Raw genomic sequence first — 23,941 nt, 5'->3', positions numbered from 1 at the left:
TTCCCTTACTTACTTACATTGTCTATCCATCCATCTATTTATTCATTTTGTTTAGTAAATGTTTTTTTTTTGAGGCTGACCTCAAAAAAATATAATAATTTTACTGCCAGAATTTTAGGTGCAGGCTAGTACTGTCTCTGCCATTGGCAGATAACGTTTTTTTGGCTTCATAGGACATGGACCTTCAGCATGCAGTGGGACGGTTTGCTGCTGAGTGTGACATGGCAGGGAAATAAACAGCACCTCTGAGTCAGAAACCATGGTGCTTGACTGGTAAAAAGGTGGCCATCTCCAGTTTGGAGAGTTTTTACCCCAAATGGAGTACAAGTATCTGTGTTTTTTTTGTTTGTTTTTTTTCATGAAAAATGGAATGTGAGATTTAAAGATGGATCAGTGCAGCAGCAGCAGTAATGCATTTGATGTGATTGTCTGTTGTGGTGAAGTAGCTGAGATGAAAGGCAATGTTCTAAATTTACCACTCAATCTAGGTTCCTACTCACATCTATGGTTATGACTAAAAGGACAAGATCTCGGTAACAACCGGACACATTTTGCAAAATGTTATGACCTGCTTGTTTGAGTTGCACCATAAAAGTGAGATGAGACAACAAAATAGCCTGAATGCAAATGATTTATTATAAAATGTAACTCAGAACAATCAATCAAAGCAACCAACAAATGTCTAGGCATAATAATGAAGATAAAGAACTTAGGATATAATCACAACAACACTTTAACTACATAATATAAGTAATGCAAAACAAAACCATAAAGTTAAAGAGTCAATGAGATGGCAGGTCTTGACATGTGGACTCCTGAGTAGCCACAGCGTCCAGGGGTAGCTAGCACAACAACTTTTATATACCCATTGATGAGTAATGCAGGAATCCAATCAGGATTTACCACATATTCCAATCTGGAGTCTTGGGATTATCACAGTGTATTAATATTGTAAAACTAAATACTTGTCGCTCTGCCTAAATCATAAAATATTCATCAAGTTTGTATTCTACTCAAAACAGTAAATGTAGTAAACTAGAAAGAATTTTGAATCTAAAAGTAAAGAAACTTTACTAATAAATAGATGATTTTTTTTTTCTCATTCAGGGAGTCAGACAAAGAACATCATCGAAAACAACACTAGCTACATGAATACACTGAAGAGTAGAGTACAGATGTATCCACACCTGTACAATCACTTGCAAAAAGATTTTAAGCAGCAGAGATGCTGTTTGCCAGATGTTTATGAAACTGTTCTTCTCTCAGTTGCCATCATTGTGTTTACAGTAAACGCAAGGAGCGCAACACATTTCTACAAAATTTTCACAGAGGCACAACAAACACACAGACGCAGGGGAGAAAGACAGTGACTGTTTACAGGGACATCAGTAACTGACTGTTTAATGACAGTGGAATGTTTGATACCGCACATTGTATAAGAGGAAAAAAAACTGCATTTCTCGGTAACTGAGATGCACTCAGTATGTCAGAAAGCCATGTGCTCGTGTAGACTATCCTGTCAAAAAACGCGTTTACATGTTTACACTCAAGAGACCAGCATTTACAGCAGATCCTTCAGTCCATAATATTGTATTGATATTAACGTACTGACTTTAAACAATTCCTCTTCTCCCACTTGTTTTGGCAACCCAACTAGTCGTCTCTCTGTCGTCTGAACACTGTTTCAGGTAAAACAGTCTTTAAAGCTATCATACATATTAATGAAGTTGCCCCAAATACACAATAGAGCGCACTGATTGGTTTGAAAAAAGTCTTTCTCATGAATGAATGTAGTACACTCAGAGACAACATGAAATACTCCCAGGTACAGACAGACAGTCTACATGCTGGAATACACGCAAGGAAGTGTATGGGTAGAAAAGTCCAGTATGACTGCGGCTTAAGTGCATGTGAATGTTTTTTTTCCAGTGTGGATCCTCATGTGTTGATTAAGGTATGATGAGCGGCTGAAACTCTTCCCACACTGAGTGCATGTGAATGGTTTCTCTCCAGTGTGGATCCTCATGTGGTGATTAAGGTGTGATGATTGGCTGAAACTCTTCCCACACTGAGTGCATGTGAATGGTTTCTCTCCAGTGTGGATCCTCATGTGTTGATTAAGGGATGATGAGCAGCTGAAACTCTTCCCACACTGAGTGCATGTGAATGGTTTCTCTCCAGTGTGGACCCTCATGTGGTAATTAAAGTGTGATGAGCTGCTGAAACTCTTCCAACACTGAGTGCATGTGAATGGTTTCTCTCCAGAGTGGATCCTCATGTGTAGATTACGGGACCACGATAAGCTGAAACTCTTCCCACACTGGGTGCATGTGAATGGTTTCTCTCCAGAGTGGATCCTCATGTGTAGATTACGGGACCACAATAAGCTGAAACTCTTCCCACACTGGGTGCATGTGAATGGTTTCTCTCCAGTGTGGATCATCATGTGAATCTTAAGAATGTCTTTTCTTCCAAAACTCTTTCCACACTGAGTGCAGGTGAAACGATTCTTGTCTCTCCTTTTCAAAATACCATCAGTCTGTAAAAAAGTTTTTTCCTCAATTTTGACATGATGTTCCTCCTCTATACTCCTCTCGTTCTCTTCAATTATTTCTAAAATAATAAAAAAAAATAAAACATTAGTTTTCATTAAGTCTTAAAGGGCACCAAGGTTACCCCTTTTTTCAGATTTAATATAAGTCTTTTGCGTCTCTAGAATTTGTATATAAAGTTTCAGATCAAAATACCCATCAGATTTTTCATTATACCTTTTACAAGATGCTGTTTTATACTGATTTCCAGCAGGGGGTGGTTTTGTCGTACTGTGCCTTTAAGCCAAGTTCTGCCCGCCCACTGTTTCTACATGCCTCCTCCCTCAGCTGCGTCAGACAACAGACAGACTTAAAGGAAGAAGGTCTCACATAGCGTTTGTGAGAAACTACAGTAAGAACTAATCTTTACTAATCAGTATAGTGAAGTTGCCTTGATGAGTCACACACAATATCGTTACAAAAAGTTAACGCGTGCACACACACACACACACACACACACACACACACACACACACACACACAGATACACACGCAGGCAGACAGACAGAGCGCACTTAGCTTAGTTAAGGCTAACCTCAAGTACTGTGTGGATATCTGTTAAGCTAATGTACAAAGTAAACCTGATTTAACTTCCACAAACCGGGATTGAAGCGTCTTCTTTTATAATTGTTCTGACACGCGGCTGTGCTGATGAAGTAAAGCTGAAGTAAAACGCTGTAATTAATTACACACATACTCTGTTTTAAAACACTTTAAACATGTGAAAATTACTCTTAATCACATTTAATGATGATTGCTGATCCTAGCGAACAGAACAGACCTTTTATTCCCGGTTGCTCTGCGTATGTCTGCCTGGTCTTGTTGACATATACACGCGACTACCGGAACATGTTAATGCGCGCAGCTGTCAATCAATTCGGTGGGCGGGGGGATCGCACACCTACGTAATGGTGCGATGGATTTGAAAACAACTCTAATTGGCCGACCCTTTTTTTGTAGTTAAATTGAAAAAAAAGGACTGGGTGTGTTCATATCACCCCAGTATGACGGTCGATACACTATTCCAACACACAGATCTGTCCAAACAGCTTGAAAAGTAGATTTTTTACCATAGGTGCCCTTTAAGTCATCCTTATTTATCTAGTGCTTTTACAATGTAAATTGTGTCAAAGCCACTTAACATAGAATTTAAAGTAAATTTAAACTGTGTCAATCCTGTTTTCAGAGTTTCTTAAATAATTGATCATAAAAGTCATTTTGGTCATATTGATCAGACACAGATTTAAAAGCTGTAAATGGCCTATTTTTATTCCTATTTATTCACAATTACAACAAAATGTTTTCTAAAATGTGTAAAGCAGACAGGGAATACTTGTATATTCTGTGCCTGACTGGTAAACACACCAGAAAAAAAAGTTATTGCGTAACAGCTGAACAAACAGCTGAATTTTTGCCTTGCAGACATGAGACATGCCTGTCAGCATCTGCAAAAAGCAGGGGTTCTCAACCTTTTGCAAGCTGGGCCCCCCCAAAGCCGGTTTATTGCAGCTAGGGCCCCAGTGACTCAGAGAGGGTACAAGGACCTTAAATTTTTGAGGCTTGCTTAGCTTCTCGAAGAGAAATCAAACAAATGAGCGCTTTCTAAAGTCTATGAGCACAGCACACACAAATAAACTAAATTGACATACTGCAGTTATATTTCGAAATGTGTTTTTTTTATATTTATAACATTTGAATACAGTTCAGCAACATACATCACACAACCTGACGACAAAGGGAGCTGACAATTGAACATCACTAAATTTACCATCACCTCAAGATTGAAAATTTTACACTGATTTCATACAGGGTTCATACAGACACAGCCTAATGAAAATCAAAGACTTTTAGGCACTTTTTCCAGCATCTACTTTTATTTTCGAAACTGACATGCAATGTATTGACCACCTGAAATGTATTCTCAGCAACCCATAAAAACATTGCATAGGAACTATTAGCAAATTATTGTTATAATTAAATAAATGAGGTAGCCTTCCCAGTATAAAATAACAGTAGCAGACCTAACTTTATAGCTACAGCTCGGCAGAGTCAGCACAGGTGTAAAAACAGGTGGTTTTATTCCTGATGAGAATATTTATTGTTGTCAGACTTCACTCTCACATAAATACACCTAAATAAATCAATCAAAACTCATAGCTAATCAGGATAGCCTGTGCGTGTAGGGGGAGAGTCAGAGGAGGGGAAGGTCCGTAAAAATTAGCATAAAAAAGGGAGTGTCAGTTTTGGGCACGTGCTGATTTTCACAGAGGCAAAACAAACACACAGACGCAGAGGAGAAAGTCAGTGACTGTGTTTACATGGACATCAGTAATCGAATTATTTGCCAAATTATTAAATGGTGGATTTTAATTGCAGTTTGGCTCTTTCATTCAGGAATTTCATTCGTGCCCGGTGACAAACGAGATATTTGATTCGAGGAATTGCTGGAAGCGTGTATCTTTCATGCAATGTATGTTGCAAAAAAAAAAAATCCTTCACATTTCTCTGTAACTTAGATGCACTTGGTAGGTAGTGTCAGAAAGCCATGTATGTTATTCCTGTCACAAAATGTGGGTGTAAGTTTAATTGTGGTGCTATCATGTTTACACTCGGGAGAGCAGCATCATTTATCGTACGGTAAACTTTATTAACTTAGAAACCATTTGACTAAGGTCTGTCTTTAAACACTGAAAGAGTACTGCTGACGAACTAACATTGCCTCTGAATAAACAAACAAAAACCACTGGTCGCTCACTTAACACATACTGGAGCTCTGTCTTTTATTAAAGGAGACGAGCAGCAAATCTGGATTTCACCATTTTCAGATGAGAAAAGCTCTCGGGTAAAAAATGTTCCTTAGACACACGTTTCTGTCACGCGTTGCGTGCAGCATAATCCACACGTGAGTCCAGCTACGCTATCATAGAGGGAAAATAAAAACAAAACCTTCACTGCAGCAAATTATAAAACGCAACACTGACGACCCGAATCTCCAAATATTTCTTGTTCTCCCACTTGGCAACACAACGTGGCGTCTCTCTGCCGTCTGAACACTGTACAGGTACAAACAGTCTTCGAAGATATCATGCACATTAATGAGGTTGCACCGCATACACAATAGAGCGCGTTGATTGGTTTCAACCAAGTCTTACTCATGAATGAATGCAGCACACTCAGAGACGTCATAAGGTACTTCCAGGTAGATGTTCAGTCTGCACGCTGGAATACATGCTAAGATCTCATGGCCGTGAGGCAGCTTCAAAAATTCATTTTAAACCGGAAGTACGAATTTGCTCAAAATAACGCAAAAACAACCAATTTTCACTTTTTAGTGAAATATGTGTGTCCTAATAGTGTTTTTAGCAGTGTGGGACACATATACGACTGTCAACAACTCAAAAAATGTGTTTTGTTGTTTCGTGACCCTTTAATGTCAGAAGTAGAGTACACAGCAAATTCATTGGTGTTAAATTTCAAGTGTTGTGGTAATTCAGAGTAAAGTGTTAAAATTCTAGAGTTAGATAAAGGTAAAATAACCCTCTCGGCGTTAGAAGCTGATTTGACTCTTTGTCATACAGAGTAACATGTATCTACCTTTGTAGAAAACCCTTGTATTTGAGAAACTATTCAGAGTGTCTAAATTCTTGCCACACCCTCATTCACCTGGCCCTTAAATTGGTCAATTAGTTTAGTCCACTAGACAGAGTGAATGACCACAAATAAGTGAATTCAGACACCTGCTGTTGAACACCTGCTATTAACAAGCACAATCACTGAAGGAATAAGAAATTGAAGGAAGAAATAAAACTACAGACACAGCCTCACACCAAACCAACTGAATTAAAACAGAGGATTAAACGACTCCATTAAATAATAGCATAAGCAGTGAGAGAACATTTTGTCCTCTTTTTAGTGTGTTTGCAGCTACGTGCAGAAGTGCTTGTGGTTTTGTGTGTATATGTATTTGTGTGTCAGAAATATGAGGCCATGGTCTGGTTTCAGTCTTGCAGGTGTTAGAAATATGAGACCATGGTCTGGTTTCATTTCGCAGCTTCACCCACGCTGGAAAATTCCACTATGCTCAGATATGAAATATGCTTATTCATGTTAAGACAAAATGCTGTATGACTAGCCCATATTTGGAGTGCCTTTCTGCTATCAGCCCCTGTGTATAAATATCCCTGTCCATCCTGTGTTGTCAGGCTTGCAGAATAAACCATTCTAACTACAGTTTGGTCTCTTCTCATGTCTCCGGGTCGACCTGCTGAACTTTGCTGAATCTGGTGCCTAATATAGGGGAAATCTTACAGATCTGGGGGCTCGTCCGGGATACATCTGACCAGGTAAGAGAATTTTTTATTCACACTGCCTGCTCCGGTGTATCTCAGGAAATCGTAAGATTTTAGTTAAAATTAGGTAAGAGAGGTCTGTGCTCTAGAGCACAGAACATCCTGTCAAGTTTACTTTCAACAGTAAATTGCACAGAAGGATTTGTGTCGTCGTACTCAATTAAATTTGGGTTCCACAAATCAGGAAAATTTATTAATTTGACACTTGCTAGCCTGTCAAGTTTACTTCAAACAGTAAATTGCACAGAAGGATTTGTGTTGTTGTACCCGATTAAATTTGGGTTCCACAAATCAGGGGATTTAATAAATTTTAGTAAATAAGTATTACGCACCAGCTTCAGCAATATGGGACAAGGATATCCAAAACCAGAACCCAGTGAGAGTCCAAAAGAGTGGATGGATAGATGTGGCTGGGAATTTTACACTGAACCCTGGCTGTCCAATTTAGCTGGGTGGACAGAGGGACAATCTCAAATGGAGAGACTTTCCTAGGGAAGGAACATTTGACCCAGGTTTCCTTCAGTTAGCTTACAAATTGATATGGGGATCCAGAATGGGATGATCAGTATATGATGAATGGATATGACACATGGTATACAATGAGCTCTATATGGAGAAATAAAAAGGGCATTTTTACACCCAAAACTGTTTTGAAATCTGTCCCCAAACCTAAAAGCAGAAGTAATACTGCCCTTACGGCAGATAAGAGAGGCTCTCTTGCAGCTGCTAAAACCACCATGACGTCACCGCCCCCTTATACGGGGCCTCCGCAATCTATTTCATGCTTCTATTTATCCGTCTCTGACAGAAATGATTAAAACTAAACCAGACCCCTCCGACAGCATGGAGGGCACTGCCTCAGCCTCTAATGTGGCTGCGGTGTGGGTTGCTAAACCAAGAGGGATAGAAATAATTCCCCCTTCACCCTCTGTTCTTAAAGATCTCATATCTCTTCTGCCCGAAGTGGACAAACCACTGCAATTTGTAGACATGCTGTTGCGCAGCTCGCGTCACTGCCAACTAATTGGGGCAGATTATCGATTTATCCTTTAAACCAAAATGGGTTCGTCCTATGACAATGAAGAAATAACAACAAAAATACCTGCTCTTGTTCGCAAGCTTGATATAGTACAAACAGAAACTGTTAAGGAAGAAACAGATGATAAAAAGACACGTACTCGTATAAAAACACGCCTCGCGTGGAAAGATGATCAGGAGGAGCTCCTGACACATCTAAAACAGCAGCTTACTAAATACTTAGTACCATACTTACTGGTCTGAATGTGACGCCACGACTGATCCTAATGGAATAATGCTAGATGGCAAGGGCCGTTTATGCCTGCCATCATCCTGTGCACCTTTTCTCGTCCGCGAGTTTCACGGTGTTACACACCGCGGCCGAAGAGGGGTAATAGACACAATGAGTTAATAGACACAATGAGTTAATAGACACAATGAGTTAATAGACACAATGAGTTCCTTTTTATGCATCAATAATTTACAGCACCATGTCAATAACACGCTAGATAGATGTCTGATATGTGCTCAAAATAATATCACTAAACCTCAAGCTAAACATCAACAATTGCCCCTTCCTGAAACACCTTTTCAGGAATGGCAGGTAGATTTCACACATCTGCCAAAGAGGGGTCCTAATAAATATCTACTGGTTTTTGTGGACAAATTTTCAAAATGGGTTGAAGCCTTCCCATGCAGTAAAGAAGATGCTAATATAGTTGTCAGATGTTTGACAAGAGAAATCATTACAAGATACGGTATACCATGTGCCATAGACTCAGATAAGGGAACCTCATTTACTGCGAAAGTAATACAAAATCTAGCTAAAGAACTCCAAATTAATTGGCAGCTACATATTCCCTGTCATCCACAATCATCTGGTATAGTAGAACGAACTAAGAGGACTATTAAGGACAAATTAAGAAAGGCTATGCAACATGCAGGGCATTCAAATTGGCTCGCCTTGCTACCTGTCGTTTTAGCAGACATGAGGATGTTTCCTCACAAAAGTCTTCACGGTCTCTCTCCTTATGAGACTGTGATGGGACGACCCTTTCCCTCACCATGGAGGCAAAGGGGTACCACACTGGGTGACGGTTCTTTAGATATTCATATGAGTGAATGTGCACAACAGTTACTAACAACATTGCATGCATACTGGACTAACATACATTCTGGTTCAGCCCCGATGCCGGTAGACCCAACACACCCCTTTAAGGCCGGTGACAGAGTAATGATTAGACAGCTCAATAAAATGAGCACAGAACTGGGGGACCCCAAATATGGCCCCCCGACGGATGTCGTGGCTGTAACCAGAACCACCGTTTTAACCTCCTCTTCTCCACAGTGGATCCATGCAACCAGGATAAAACGAGCACCTATTGAATAATAAAAATGTATAAGTTTTGTACTATGATAATCTGTCTGCAGACTCTCTTTGTTTTACAGATACTTTGGGGGCCCCCACATCAGCTAGCACCTCCACGCAGCATAACTACTAGAAGGATAAGCATGAAGTGGCTATGGACATTGGGACTGTTTCTCTTTCTTGTTGCTCAAGCTAATGCAGCCAGGCTGAAACGCTGGACACATGATCATGAATTTGGATGGGCAGAGGATGGGGCTGACAATCCAATTGAAATAATATGTGGTATCAATATGTAAATGAGTTTTAGCTAGGTCATATAATGTATCTGGTTGTTATGTATGTTCTGTTATGCCTCATTCAGCCAAACAAACCCCTCTTTATGCCAAACCCATGAATAAAACAGCTGCTAAATGTTCTGCCAGTTTTGCAGGATCTGGGTACCAGAATCCATATATAATTGTCGATGACTACGATCCATACCGGATTGGCATTAGAAATGGTACATGTGATGCTCTATTTTGGGTAAAATTTGGCCATGCTAAACCCTCACCTATTAGCCACAAGGTTTTTATTAACCACTCTATTACACACCCTGTGTGTTATAACCAGACCATGGGCTCTCATTTCATGGGAAGCACTGTTAACTGTCAACAAATTGCCTCCTCGGGAGAGGGGGCCCCAGTCGACATCTCAGGACCCTCAAATGGCACTTATGTGGTCCAGGGTGGGTGGTGATTGTGTGGAAAAAACGCCTACATGTCATTACCGGCCAACTGGACGGGGCAGTGTGCCCCTGTGCATGTGACTGATCACACTTTTATTGTGACAGCCCAGGTCCTGTCAGCGCAGCGAAGAGTTAAACGCAGTGTCCCTGAAATGAAGCCCCATGACTCTGTATGGGGTACTGACGTGCCCGAGGATTTTAAAGTATGGACCACTGGTAACAAAATGGTATTGGCTCTATTTCCACAAATAGGTGTGGGAAAAGCTCTACTAAGAATCGAGACCCTGGACTATCGCATGGGCCTATTCCTGAATGCCTCAAAAATAATTAATGAAGCCCAGAATAAGGAACTTGGAAACTTACGTACCATGGTTTTGCAAAATAGAATGGCTCTAGATCTCTTAACAGCATCCCAGGGGGGGTATGTAAATGAGTACTGCTATGTCTACTCTCCAAGGGTTAAAAACTGCTATGACTTCAGATTATGTTCCCGACACAACTTGGGGTTGGATGATGGGTCTGTTCGGCTGGGTAACTCCTTTCCTTACTATGATAATTCCTGTATGTATTATTTTCCTTCTTATTTGTTGTTGTGGTCCTTTTCTCTTGCAATGTTTGATGAATCGTGTTTATGCTACCATGGATAGTATGATGGGCCAAAATTATAAACTAATGCATTAGGCCTTCGGCCTAAAAGAGGGGACTGAGAGAACATTTTGTCCTCTTTTTAGTGTGTTTGCAGCTACGTGCAGAAGTGCTTGTGGTTTTGTGTGTATATGTATTTGTGTGTCAGAAATATGAGGCCATGGTCTGGTTTCAGTCTTGCAGGTGTTAGAAATATGAGACCATGGTCTGGTTTCATTTCGCAGCTTCACCCACGCTGGAAAATTCCACTATGCTCAGATATGAAATATGCTTATTCATGTTAAGACAAAATGCTGTATGACTAGCCCATATTTGGAGTGCCTTTCTGCTATCAGCCCCTGTGTATAAATATCCCTGTCCATCCTGTGTTGTCAGGCTTGCAGAATAAACCATTCTAACTACAGTTTGGTCTCTTCTCATGTCTCCGGGTCGACCTGCTGAACTTTGCTGAATCTGGTGCCTAATATAGGGGAAATCTTACAAGCAGCTTCACTGATTACAGTTTGACTTCATTTCTGTAAGAATATTTTTTTTATTAAAAATATTTCATTTGACCTCACCATCATAGAGATCAGAGGCTGCTTATTTGAGCTCTTGAAGCTTTACTCTTATATCCTATTGTTTCTCTGACTGTTATAGCTGTGTTTCTTAAACACATCAGTTATAACAAGCAAGGTCAAGAGAAACTATACTGTTTATGCTTAATTGTTATAGATATAATTTCAGGTGTTTAAGTTGATTCATAAAATTATGCAAATATAGTTGTATTAAATCTGCATGGGACAATACTGCTGGCAGTTTGCTGCTCTTCATAGAAGATTCAACAAGTAATTAGGATGCAATTAATAATTAAAGATTCATGCACTAAACATTCAAGCTCCAGCTAGCTCTTTATGACACACAGGCATCAAGAATCAGTATATGAACCTCAACTGTGGTTGCTAAAAAAAAAAAAAAGCTGCATAGTTCATGCCGCAATGCATGCTGGCTGCCAGCATAGTACAAAGCTCCCAGCATGCATTGCAGCATGAATAAATTATGCAGCTTTATGTTCTTACAATCTCTTTCTTTTCCTGTATTTTGTGTTGTTTTTGGGAGGTGATATTTCAGTAGAGTGTTTTTTTTAAATTGATTTTTATTTTTTTGTTTGTCACCATCATTGAGATTCAAAGACTAATTGTTGATGTCTGGGTGTTTTTAAGTTCTGCCATAGATCAAACATTCTCCTTGTAGACAGTGGTTTTAAACCTGTTATAAAGCCATTAATTATTGGAGCTTCAGTTGTTTCATTTATGTATATTATTTATTTCTCGAACATAACTAACATGATACTGAATTAAAAAAAAAAAAACAAGCAGGAAAGGATGGCTATGATATCATAAATAACCTCTTCAGACTGACACATTAATTTTCTTTTGGCTTTCAATGCTATATGTATCAATAGTGTGATTAACACTTACTGTAGCAGCCAAAATAAAAGACATTTATAGCAAGAAGTTGAAGAGCTTGACTAAAGCAGACTCTGTCCTCCATCATGGTGACTTCAAATGAACAACAGAAATTTCATTAAGAGCTTTTGTTCACATGACAGAAATCAAGTCAAAGGTCAGTAATAGGTGAAGCTCCATGATAAGTTGTTTAATGTGATGAGTTTTTTTTAAAGATGTTGAAAAATAAAAATTTTTATTGTGTAACTTGTTTTATTTTTATTGATTATTATTTTATTTAGAGTTTTTTTTTTTCTCAGTTGATTTCATCTTTGGTTTTGGCTTGTGTTTTTCTTTCCTTCAGTGATTCTGCTTGTTAACAGTTGTTCATCAACAATTCTCAAACCTTTTCAAATCCTTTAATTAGACACTTAATTGTCTCATTAACTTCATCACTGTCTGAGTGTTCAGCCCTCTGTAGGGAGGACACTAGTTAGGATTTTGCTCTGGATTTAGGGCTTAAGTGTGTTCGAATGAAAAATACAGACTATGGGAAATATTCTGGAAACTGAATTTACGAATGTAAAATGTTGAAAACAGCAGATTACTGGCAACCACTGCTGCCAGTATTTTGACATACATTTAACAGATATTTTACACAATAAGAGTTTGCTAATTAACACTCTGGGTGTTAAAAATTTTAACACTTTCAAAAATGTTATTTTAACACTTATAGTGGTTCCCATATAAACACTGAGGGAGTGTTAATTTTAACTCTAAGGTAGTTAAATCTACCAAATCTAAAATTTGCAATGTGAGTTTGATTTAAAAAATACAGACTGTTGAATGTGCTTTTAACAGAAATATTCTGTAAACTGAATCTATGAATGTTAAAAACAGCAGATTACTGGCAACCACAGCTGCTGGTGTTTTTCCGTAAAATCTAAAAATGAAAAAAAAGAAAGAAAAACAGCAAAACGGTTTTTGTGTCACCATTGTGGAGGATAATAGCATCTCTGTTCAAGTCCAAGATGAACTGAGAGTATTAGATGTTATGCTGTGCGTCTTTTGTTTAAAGGTAATTGTGTAGTTACTAATGCAGTCAAAATCTGTTTGCTAATTGCAATCACACATGAAAACATTATTGCATCTAAAGACTTTACATTTTTTTGCATTAAGCTATGATTTTGTAAACTGAACATTGTATTAGTTCATGAAATATGGTTAATTTTTTGTAAATTTATACAGTTATATAAAACTTCCATGTTTTTCACAGAAAGATTCTGGCAACCACAGCTGCTGGTATTTTTTCGGAAATGCAACAGAAATTTTACACAATAAGAGTTTGCTAATTAACACTCTCTTGGTGTTGACAATGTTAACACTTTCAAAAGTGTTATTTTTAACACTTATAGTGGTTCCCATATAAACTCTGAAGGAGTGTTAATTTGAACTCTAAAGTAGTTAAATCTACTATCTAAAATTTGCAGTGTATGGTGGTATTGTTATTTTGGACCATTGTCCAGTCTCACTAAAACTATGTTTTCCAGGCAATGTAATCCCCCAATGTACATGGCGGTTTAACTCAAGACGATTGGCAGATGACGATTTTGTAAAATTTATTGATGCTCAAATAGATTTCTACTTTGAGACAAACGAATCCCCAGAGATAAGTTAAAGCATCCTATTGGATACTCTGAAAGCATATATAAGAGGACAGATTATTTCAGATCAACGTAGTGCAAATAAAACAATGTCAAAACGGCTTACAGAGATTATGAATAAAATACAATGGATCAGCTACACTCAACATCACCTTCTGAATAGCTCCATAAACTTCTTCTGCAAGTGGAATATGACTCCTTGACAAGTGAAAAGGCGTTATGAACTAGCTGGCAGGTTATTGTGTTACCAACTGAAATGATCCTCAGCAGTTGGTTTTATAGGTGCAGCTCTGAGGTAAACAAAACTGAAAGTAATGAGGGTTTTTACTTTAATTTTTTGGAATTACCATCTGTGATTCAGATCAGTTGGCATCAGAAGGAAAATAACTTGAAATTGAAAATGCAATCCAAAAAATGAACACCAGAAAATTGAAAACTCAATCTGGCCCTGGTGGCTTCCCAGCTGAGCTTTATAAGAAGTTTACTGTCACGCTTACACCCCTGTTGTGCAAGGTATTTGCTGAAGCTCTTGTCTCGGAATCACTCATCCTCTTTATGACATCGGCTGCTATAACAGTACTTCTTAAAAGGTAAAATGATTTATTTAAATGTGAATCTTATCGTCCGATCAACTTAATCTGCTGTGATTATAAGATCCCGGGGTGTTTCTAGAAAACCTAGTCAGAGCTTGTTTGTCAAGCCAAGGTGTGTCTGATTGGCGTCGGAACTAAACTTTGCAGGACACCGGACCTCCATGACTGAGTTTGGACATGCCTGCTCTAGGGGAACGAGACAGGGCTACCCTCTGTCCCCTCTGCTTTTTGACATTGCCCTTTAACCTCTTGCAATCGTAAAGAACTCAGATAGCTTGCAAAGAGTTTTCAGAGAGGGACAAGAACATAAGTTCCTGCTATATGCTGATGATCTTCTTTTTATGTCAAATCCAGATACATGTATTTCAAAAGCTCTTACAATAATTTCAGAACTGGCAAATGTTTCTGGATACATAGTCAATCTAGCCAAGTGTCTCCTTTTCCCTATCAATGATAGAGCACAGCAAATGTCCTTCCAATCCTTTCCATTTTCAGCAAGTCCTGATAAATTTGTATATCTGGGTGTGAGTGTGACACGCAAATATAAGGATTTGTTCAATAATAATTTTAAAACAACATTAGACAAAGCCAAATGAGACATGGCATGGTGGTCAATCCTTACTTTATCTTTGGATGGGAAGATCAATTCCATTAAAGTGGCAATACTACCAAAATTTCTGTTTCTATTTTTAGACTGTGCCTGTTTTGTTTTTTTGTCAAGTCATTTTTCAAGAAGTTGATTAACATATTTTCTGGACTATAAGATTCTACTTTTTCCCTAGGTTTTGACCATGAGGCTTATATAAAGAAGCTGCTATTCTGTGGATTTTTCTTCCACCGCTAGGGACGCTCTGATCGGAATTACTGGTAGAATAAAAAAAAAGATAGACGAAAAATCAATGCAAAGAAAAATAGACTGCGCTACTTTTTCTTTAGCAGATAGAACACGCATGACAAATTACTAACTGGAAACTATATTCAAATCCTTGCCCCTTCATCATGGAAACCACACAAAGAAGTTCATATGATGCAAGTTAAGTTGAAGGCCATCGGGCTTGCTACCCAGGAAGGAAACTGCGCTGCTGCACGCAAGCTTAGCGTCAACGAATCTATGGTGAGGCGTTGGAGGCGGCAGCGGGAAGAGCTCATGCAATGCCAAAAGTCAAGAAAAGCTTTCAGAAGACATAAAAGCAGTTGGCCTGAACTTGAAAATGTCCTGGAAGACTTGGTGAACACACAGAGAGCATATGGCCGAGGTGTGTTCACTGTACAGATCAGACTGAAAGCCAAAACAATCGGCTTCAAAATGAACATTGAAGGTTTCAAAGCTGGGCCGTCATGGTGTTTCAGATTTATGAGACGTACCTGTCCAATAGAGCACAGACCACTCTGTTAGCAACTCCCTCCTGACTATCAGGAAAAAGTTGAAAACTTCCATAAATTCGTTGAAACAAAGATAAAAGAGAACTCCCGGACCAGACAACATCAATAATATGGATGAAGTACCTTTGACGTTTGATCTGCCTCTGACCAGGACTGTTAACAAGACAGGTGCATCATCCGTGTTGTTGAAAACAACTGGCCATGAGAGAACGCACTTCACCTGTGTTCTGGCATGCACGGCATCCGGACAAAAAATTACACCAATGGTGATTTTTAAGCACATAACTATGCCCAAAGAACAACTCCCAAAAGGTATAGTGGTCAAAGTTAACGCCAAAGGTTGGATGGTGGAAGGCCTAATGAAGGAATGGTTAACGAAGTGCTACGGTAAGCCGATTTTTTTCACCGGAAAAAAACGCTGCTTGTTTTGGATAGCATGAGGGCCCACATCGAAGATTCTGTGAAAGCAGCGATCAAGAAAACAAACTCCATTACAGCTGTGATTCCTGGAGGTACAACAACGTATTTGCAGCCACTTGACATCAGTGTGAATTGGGCATTTAAAAGGTGCACTCTGGGTTGAGTGGGAGACTTGGATGACAAGTGGTAAAAAGTCTTTCACAAAAACTGGCCGCATGCAAAAAGCATTATTTTCTGATGTCTGTCAGTGGATCCAAACAGCGTGGAGTGCTGTCAAAGAATCCACCATTACCATTGGGATCTGAAAGGCTGGACTGCTACGCGAAGAGAGCGGTGCACTTTCAGAGCTAAATTTACTAGAGGATGAAAGCAACACAGAGATCGAGACTGATGGAGACAAATGTGATGAAGCGCTTCTGAGGCTGTTCAACTCCGACACTGAAGAAGATGAATTCATGGGTTTCAGCAAAGATGATTAAAGTGACTTGTGGTTTCAAACACAAGAGAAATAAAGGTGAATAAATACCGTTTTTTAATGTTCTGTTTTTATCAGCAAAGTTGCTGCCGTGTTAAAAGGCAATGTTCAGAAAGAATCTGTTCAGGTACATACATACATGTACAGTTTCAGTACAAAATCGTTCTGTACATGCAGTAAATTTCAAATTTTTCAACATAGATATCTGCGGCTTATAGCTCGGTGCGGTTTGTATAACTTTTTTTTTTTTTTTTAAATAGCGCGCATGTGGCTTATATACAGGTGCGCTCTATAGTCCAGAAAATATGGTAATTGTATTTTTACATTTCTCTAGGATAAGAAAATTCCTTGCATAAGAAAGGAACTCTTGGAAAAAAGAAGGAAGAGAGTGGATTGCCAATGCCAAATTTCTGCTCCAATTTTGTTAAATCCATTGTTCCCCCCCTCTCTTATAGATTCAGCGTTCCAATGATGGTCTAGGAAGGGAGTTAACTGTGATAAGAACCTGTTAAAAGATGCCATATTTATCTCATTTCAACAGTTAAGAACAGACATTGAGATTCCACACTCTAATTTTTTAGGTACCTTCAGGTCTTTGGTTTCGTTAAAAAACTTCTCTCCTTCACTGAACCAACCAAAAGCATGCTGTATAGATGAATTGGTAAACATGAACCCATATCAAAAAGGTGTAATGTCCATGTTATATGAAGTGATCCAAAGAACTGCCTCCACTTCCCTAAATCGTATAAAGCAAAACTGGGAAGACCAACTGGGACTAGAAATATCAGATACAGCCTGGCAATATGCCATAGAACTGGTACACTCATCTTCTGTATGTATTAGACATGGTCTTCTTCAGTTTAAGGTGCTTCATAGGCTTCACCTATCTAGGAGCAAGCTGGCAAAAATGTATTCAGGGTCAGATTCATCTTGCCCCAGATGTGGTTTGGAGCCAGCAGATCAAAGTCATATGTTCTAGGGATGCCCTAGATTACATCATTTTTGACCAATATTTTTAGATAATTTTCATCTAAATGTAATAAAGATATGGATCCTAATCCTTTGATCTCAATTTTTGGTACAGTGCCAGAAGAAATGTACCTGTCAGCTAATCACGTCGAAATCATTGCCTTTTCTTATTTACTGACCAGACACCTGATTCTTCTCAGGTGGAAAAAGACGAACCTGCCATCCCACAATCATTGGATATTAGAAGTGTTATCACATCTTTAACTCGAGCACCTTAAGTACACCATCCGAGGCTCTACAAAAAAAGTTTTATGAGGTTTGGCAGCCTTTCCTATCTTACACTGAACGCTCAGGGGTTATTATATCCTAAGTAAGAGTTTATCCCTAATTTCCTGATTTGTTTTACCTATTTTTATTTTTCTCTTTTTCCCTTTTTCTTTATGGGGTATGAGTATGTCTGTAGCAATGTACCATGTTAATTTGTTGTTTAATTTGTTTGTTGTGGAAAAATCGTAGACTTTTGAAAAATCAATAAAAATATTTGAATAATAAGAATGTAAGCAGTACTAAATAGTTTTTTGAACAAGTAATAATCCCATTAATCTAGTTATAGTACATGTTCCTGTTGAAGGTCTGTGAATTTAAGCTATTTATTCATTAAAGAAGGACAAGCCATTCTCATACGTAACTTTGTTCTTTGAGTGACTGAAATGTAGGCAATAGCTATGTTTCCATCCAAAAATGCAAATTAAATTTATTTGCAAAACTGGAATATCACAAAAAATATTCAAATAAATTAGCGTTTCCATCCAATGAATCAAAGAAAACAAAATCGTCACTTCCTGATTTACTAGATTAACTAGTTGAAATATCAACAGTAAAAACAGAATTTACTGCAGTAGGAGAAGCTACATGAATCTTTTCTTTATTTAATAAAAGACTTTCACATCAGAGGATAATGCCGACACACAATGAACACGTGGTGGCGTTTGAAGCAATGAGATGTGGAGAACAGACGCTCTTGACACGCTCCAGACACTCTGGAGGTCATTAATAATATAATAACATTAATACTTAAACGGTTGAGGTGTTTTAGAATGACCAAAACAGCATTTCTCATATTTTTTAAATGTCTGGGTAAACAGACACTTTTTCCTCTTTGAACACAAAACATTTTCTTTTGAGAAACTTTTTAAATAATTTGGAACCGTAAACATGTCAGGCATGTCATTCAATTGAATCCTTGACTTCTGCTGTCTTCTTTTGTTTCAAAAACACAGATTTCTTTACAGTTTGAAACAGCATCTTTGGATATCCTTTCTGCTGGAGATACTGTTGTCCTTAAAACAAAATGTAAAAAAAAAAAAAAACTTACATATACAGATGAACGGTACAGCAGAAAATATTGGCGGTTTTAAAACCTTGACTTTTTTCAAACTGCGTTATACCCTGAAAACAGTTATTGTCCTACACCTCAGCAGCACAACACTGTTTTTAGGATCTAAAAATGTATTCTTTAAAAAAAAGTCTCAAGCAAAAAGATTCCAATTTCAATGTCTGCTGGTACTTGAAGAATATGGTCAATATTCTGATGAACTTTACACTCAAATGTTTGCATATCATCAGCATGCTGTATTCCATTTCTTAAGCAACAAAAGTAATTTTAGACTAGTTTGTTGGCCAGTTGTAGTCAGTACAATGCTAAACGTTATTGTTCCACTATGATTTTATTGTTTTGTCTCACGTCGTCCCGCAACAACAACATATAGTTTAGAATACAATATTTTATAATAATTAATTAATTTAGTGTCCATTTCATTCAGCATATTTCAAATTAGGGGCATCCACATTTTCTGACATACTTTAAGTCAGGGTTTCCACAGGTGTCACCAAGTTAAATTTAAGACTTTTTAAGACATTTTTTAAGACCATTATGAATGAAATTTTAGATTAAGGAATTTTTCAAATGCCCCAGATGAAAAAGATTTTTATTTGTCCTATCAAAAAATATAATATAAAATATTTAATAATACAATAATAAATCAATAATAATAATAACAATAAAATATTTTACATATTTCTTAGCAAAAGATCTTAAATATTGTGTAAAAACAAGAGAGCTCTACTTTGATCCACACTTTTTTTTCCAAAATAAACTTCCTTTAAAATATAAAACAAATTAACAAATGTTTTACTAACTATAATAACTATACTAAACTATATTATAACTATATAAACTATAATAAACTAAATCTATGCACAAAAATCTGTCCAGGTCGATGTCCTCAGCAGAAAAAACATGGAGCACGTTTAAACAAATGAAGCACGAAAATAATTAAAGCATTATGATAAAGAGTTAAAATGACCTTTTTGAATGAAAAGTTTAAGGTTTTATTGAGATGGATTGTTGGTGATTGTGTGGGTTTTGGCCAGATTAGGTAGCAAAACATGAAAAAAGGAAAATGAAGACTTGTTTTAAAAAGATTTAAGACCTACAACACAATATTTCAGTAAATTTAAGACTTTTTAAGGCCTAAACTTTTAGGTTTTTGAATTTAAGACATTTTAAGACCCTGCAGGTATTAAATAGGGAATAGCCCTGGTAATTAGTTATTATAATAATGATGATGTAATTGTAGATACTGTCTGTGAGAACTAGTAACAACTACTACAAACAAGTTTAAACCCATAAAGAAGTTGATGAAAAAGGGGAATTGTGATCAATGTGACATTTGCAAATGGAAAGTACTAAGCCAACACAATCACTGTAATAGCAGATATCTTCTATGGGCATACTGTAGGTCAAATATCGTCAGCTCAGTTAAACTTTTTTAATTTATTGTTTTTATTTGTTTTATATAGCGCCAGTGCTCAAGGACATTTTACCAACAGTAGGAGAACAAGAAAAGCAATAACCTTAAGAAGGTTGAGAAAATGGGAGACTAATAATACATTAAAATAATGACAAAAGACACGAGAACAAGTAACAAATGAAACTCATTCCTGTTTTTCAGTGAGTGCTTATGTGAATTTAGGAGAACTAGGCAGCACACTCAGGACTGCAAGATGAATTTAATTTAGTATTATTATTATTAAAATATATCTGAATGAGGATCAAATGACTGAGTTGGTGTTTGAGAATGAAAACCAACCTGTTTGTTCCTGCAGATCTTCCTGTTCGACTGTGAATGTCTCTTCAATCTTCACATCTTCACTCTCCTCTTTAATAAACGCCATCTTTATAACAGTGTGGAGATCAGTCGCTTCAGCAGGAGTTTTTCTCTGTGTTTGGACACTTTATCCTGTTTAAAATGAACAACACAATAAAAAATGTCCTGTTTAAAATAAATAAAACAATGAACAGAAACAAAATAACTTCTCTTCAACACTTGCTTCAACAGTTTCTTTATATGAGAGTCATTAACAAACAGAAATCAGGTAAGTCTGAGCAAGAAACAATAGCCACAAATGAGCCGATTAAGACTAGTACTCCATTTCTTATATATAGTGATGTATACTTTGAATAGAATGGCATTATGCTACTTAATAAATTAAACCTTCATTAAAACACTTATTACACACTTTATTGTTGCTGTATTCAAACTTTAACAAATGTTGTTAATTATTTTCTTTGTTTTATTTATTTAATTGTCTGCTTACAGCTCAGCTGTAGCACTTATTTGCACAAGACAAGAATTTCCTCTTGGGAACAAATAAAGTTTATCCTATCTTATTCAAACAATAGACCTTACTGTGAGTAAAATAATACTTCTTAATAATACTTCTTTACAGTTAAAATAATATTGTCAACAGCAGGTACATCTAGCATTAAACAAACACACTGAAATTTTAATCAGTCGGTTTACATCTGTGTAAAAGCTTTAAAAACAAACCTTTCTCCAGTTGAATCACAGTGTGTGAGCGGCGCAGCCTTATGACGTCACACCACCATGCCACAATAAAAGTCTTTTTTTCCCATTTATTCTTTATCATGACTTATTGATACATTTCTCCCTCTTTTTTCCACTTTATACTTTATCTGCTTTCTGTTTTGTACTTGTAAGACCATCATTTATGTTCATTGAATAAACCCATTTACCCCCACTAGATCTTGGCCTTCAGGTAGGTTGGTAAGAGGTTGCATTTTCTTTAAACGATTGCATTTCTTCATCCATAGCTTTAACCCACATTCACTTGCATTCACTGATGTTACCACCTCTTTGTATGTTTGAATGGGGAAACATCAAATTCTCCAAAATTACCTGCCAGGTTCCAACCTATATATGTAATAGGTTGAAACTTATTTGGGCTACAGTCCATTTGTCAGGATAAAAACAATATTTATAACCAAATAAACAAACAAACAAACAAAAAAACTAAACAGTTGTAAAGAAGCATTTTAAAATGACTGATTAATTTAATACACTGTTGAACAATGCATCCACACATGTTTAGATTTTACATTTTATAATGTTAGCATTCAGATATTATTTGAGTGTAAATTCAGAATGTGCAACTCACCTTTTCAGTCTTCAATGAAGAAGTGGGATGAGAAAAGGCATCAGTGGATTTTTCTTTGTATGTTGTTTTAGTAATAATCCCAATGTAGGAATCTAAAATTGTAGTTTGTCCTCCAAAGTTGTTTTCTTATAGCAAAATAAGCCAATGAAGATTCTTTTAGGAACCCAGAATATAAAGATGCAACCCTGCTGAGCTACTGGATCTGGAATGTGATTGGATAAGACTCAATTGGCCCCCATTAATGCCAGTATAAAGATGCAAATGAGCAGTGGGGAGCAGTGAAGACTCGAGACACATTACTGTAGAGGATGGGAAGTTCAGCAGCTTTACAAACCAGTTTTACAGAGAAATAATGATGTATTGGGAAAATAAGTTGACTTTAGCCATCGTCATTTGTTTTGTTGCTGTTGTTTTATAGGACTTTTGATGAAAGCTTTTTTTTATTTTGGCTGCTGCATTTTGTAGTTAATGTTGATACACTTATGATATGTAACACATTTCCATTTATTTTTTCCCAAGCCTGGTTAAAAGGTAGTGCAAGAGTTGTGTGTTGTTTTTGCAGAAGCTTCTCAGAGTCTCTTGGCTGAAGTCTTTGTTTAAAGATGCAAATGAGCATTGAAGACTCAATTCATACCGATTTCTCAATACACACAACTACATTCACTTATATAATAGTTATAGAAGATGTATACTAAATGTATATATGGATGTATTAAACTGTGATATATTATCATTCGTTGAAAGAAACAATTTCTAAATTTCACAGTGAAGTTTTATTCATGTTAAGTTTAGTCAATATATTGACATGAGCTAACTATTAGCAGTGTTTTAGTTATTTATTTATCACTGAACTTGTTCTTTATGTGAGTTTAGAGTCCTTTATTTCTCCTAAAGCACATGCAGCTCATTACTGACTTTTGTAATAGTCAACACACTCTTAACAGATCAATTATTTCTTTTCAAAAATGTCTCTAGATTTTAACTATTAAAATGTAACTTGTTTCTGTGCCAATTTTTTTTTCTTTTTTTGCCTCTTATTCACCTGGTATGTATTAAATATGTTTTTCCCTTTATTTATTACTTGTGTTTGTGCAAACAAATATGCATAGACATTCACAAAAGCATATATAGGATACCAATTGACAAAACCTTTTCCTTTTAACACAGTAAAGCTATCACATACTGTGATGCATCTAAATATTTATAATCAGAAAATAATTACATCTCAAGTTAAATTATTGTATAGGCAGTTTATACAGAATAATTCAATGACGAGTTCACTTTCATACCTACAAAATGCAGAACTTTTAATGTGATTAACTTGCTCCACCTACACCAACTACAGCATTTCTCAGACTTCTTTTTCACAATGGTGTTAATTACAGTAGTGAACATGACATAAAACAACAACTGCACTTACTCCTGTAACTTGTTTGCAACAATGAATTTTAAATATCTGTGTCACATATTCATTTACATAAATGGCTCATCATTGTGTGCAATCATCTTTAGTAATAGCTGCCTGATCATTAACTGAATAGCATCGTTTTACATATAAGAAACCCGTTAACATGTATAGCTGTTCATGCCAATACCAACTTGATAGACTATTACATGAACATATTACATGAACAGGACCTGCCTTACATCTCTTAGGACAAATAAGCATAGTGTCTATATCAATACATGCTTGATTCTCCAGATCGCTACATCTGAATGGTGCCTTTTGACCTGTTTTAAAAATAACAACCATTTGTAAGCATAGTTCTTCACTAATACCAGTTTACCTCAAAT

General features: G+C 37.0%; 1 protein-coding gene across 1 annotated transcript; it reads right to left on the bottom strand.

Annotated features, from left to right (window-relative positions):
* Positions 1 to 617: 617 nt before the first annotated feature.
* Positions 618 to 22,293, bottom strand: znf1137 (zinc finger protein 1137). Its single transcript, NM_001109839.2, is given in 4 exon segments — positions 618 to 2,613; positions 20,779 to 20,928; positions 21,020 to 21,070; positions 22,148 to 22,293. Coding segments are annotated over 2 exon segments (798 nt in total). The 5' UTR covers positions 20,864 to 20,928; positions 21,020 to 21,070; positions 22,148 to 22,293; the 3' UTR covers positions 618 to 1,900.
* Between the last annotated feature and the right edge of the window lie 1,648 nt (positions 22,294 to 23,941).

The sequence above is a fragment of the Danio rerio genome, chromosome 4 (genome assembly GCF_049306965.1).
Source record: "Danio rerio strain Tuebingen ecotype United States chromosome 4, GRCz12tu, whole genome shotgun sequence".
Taxonomy (NCBI): Eukaryota; Metazoa; Chordata; class Actinopteri; order Cypriniformes; family Danionidae; genus Danio; species Danio rerio.
The sequence above is the reverse complement of the archived record's forward strand: the minus strand, read 5'-3'. Positions and strand labels throughout refer to the sequence as shown.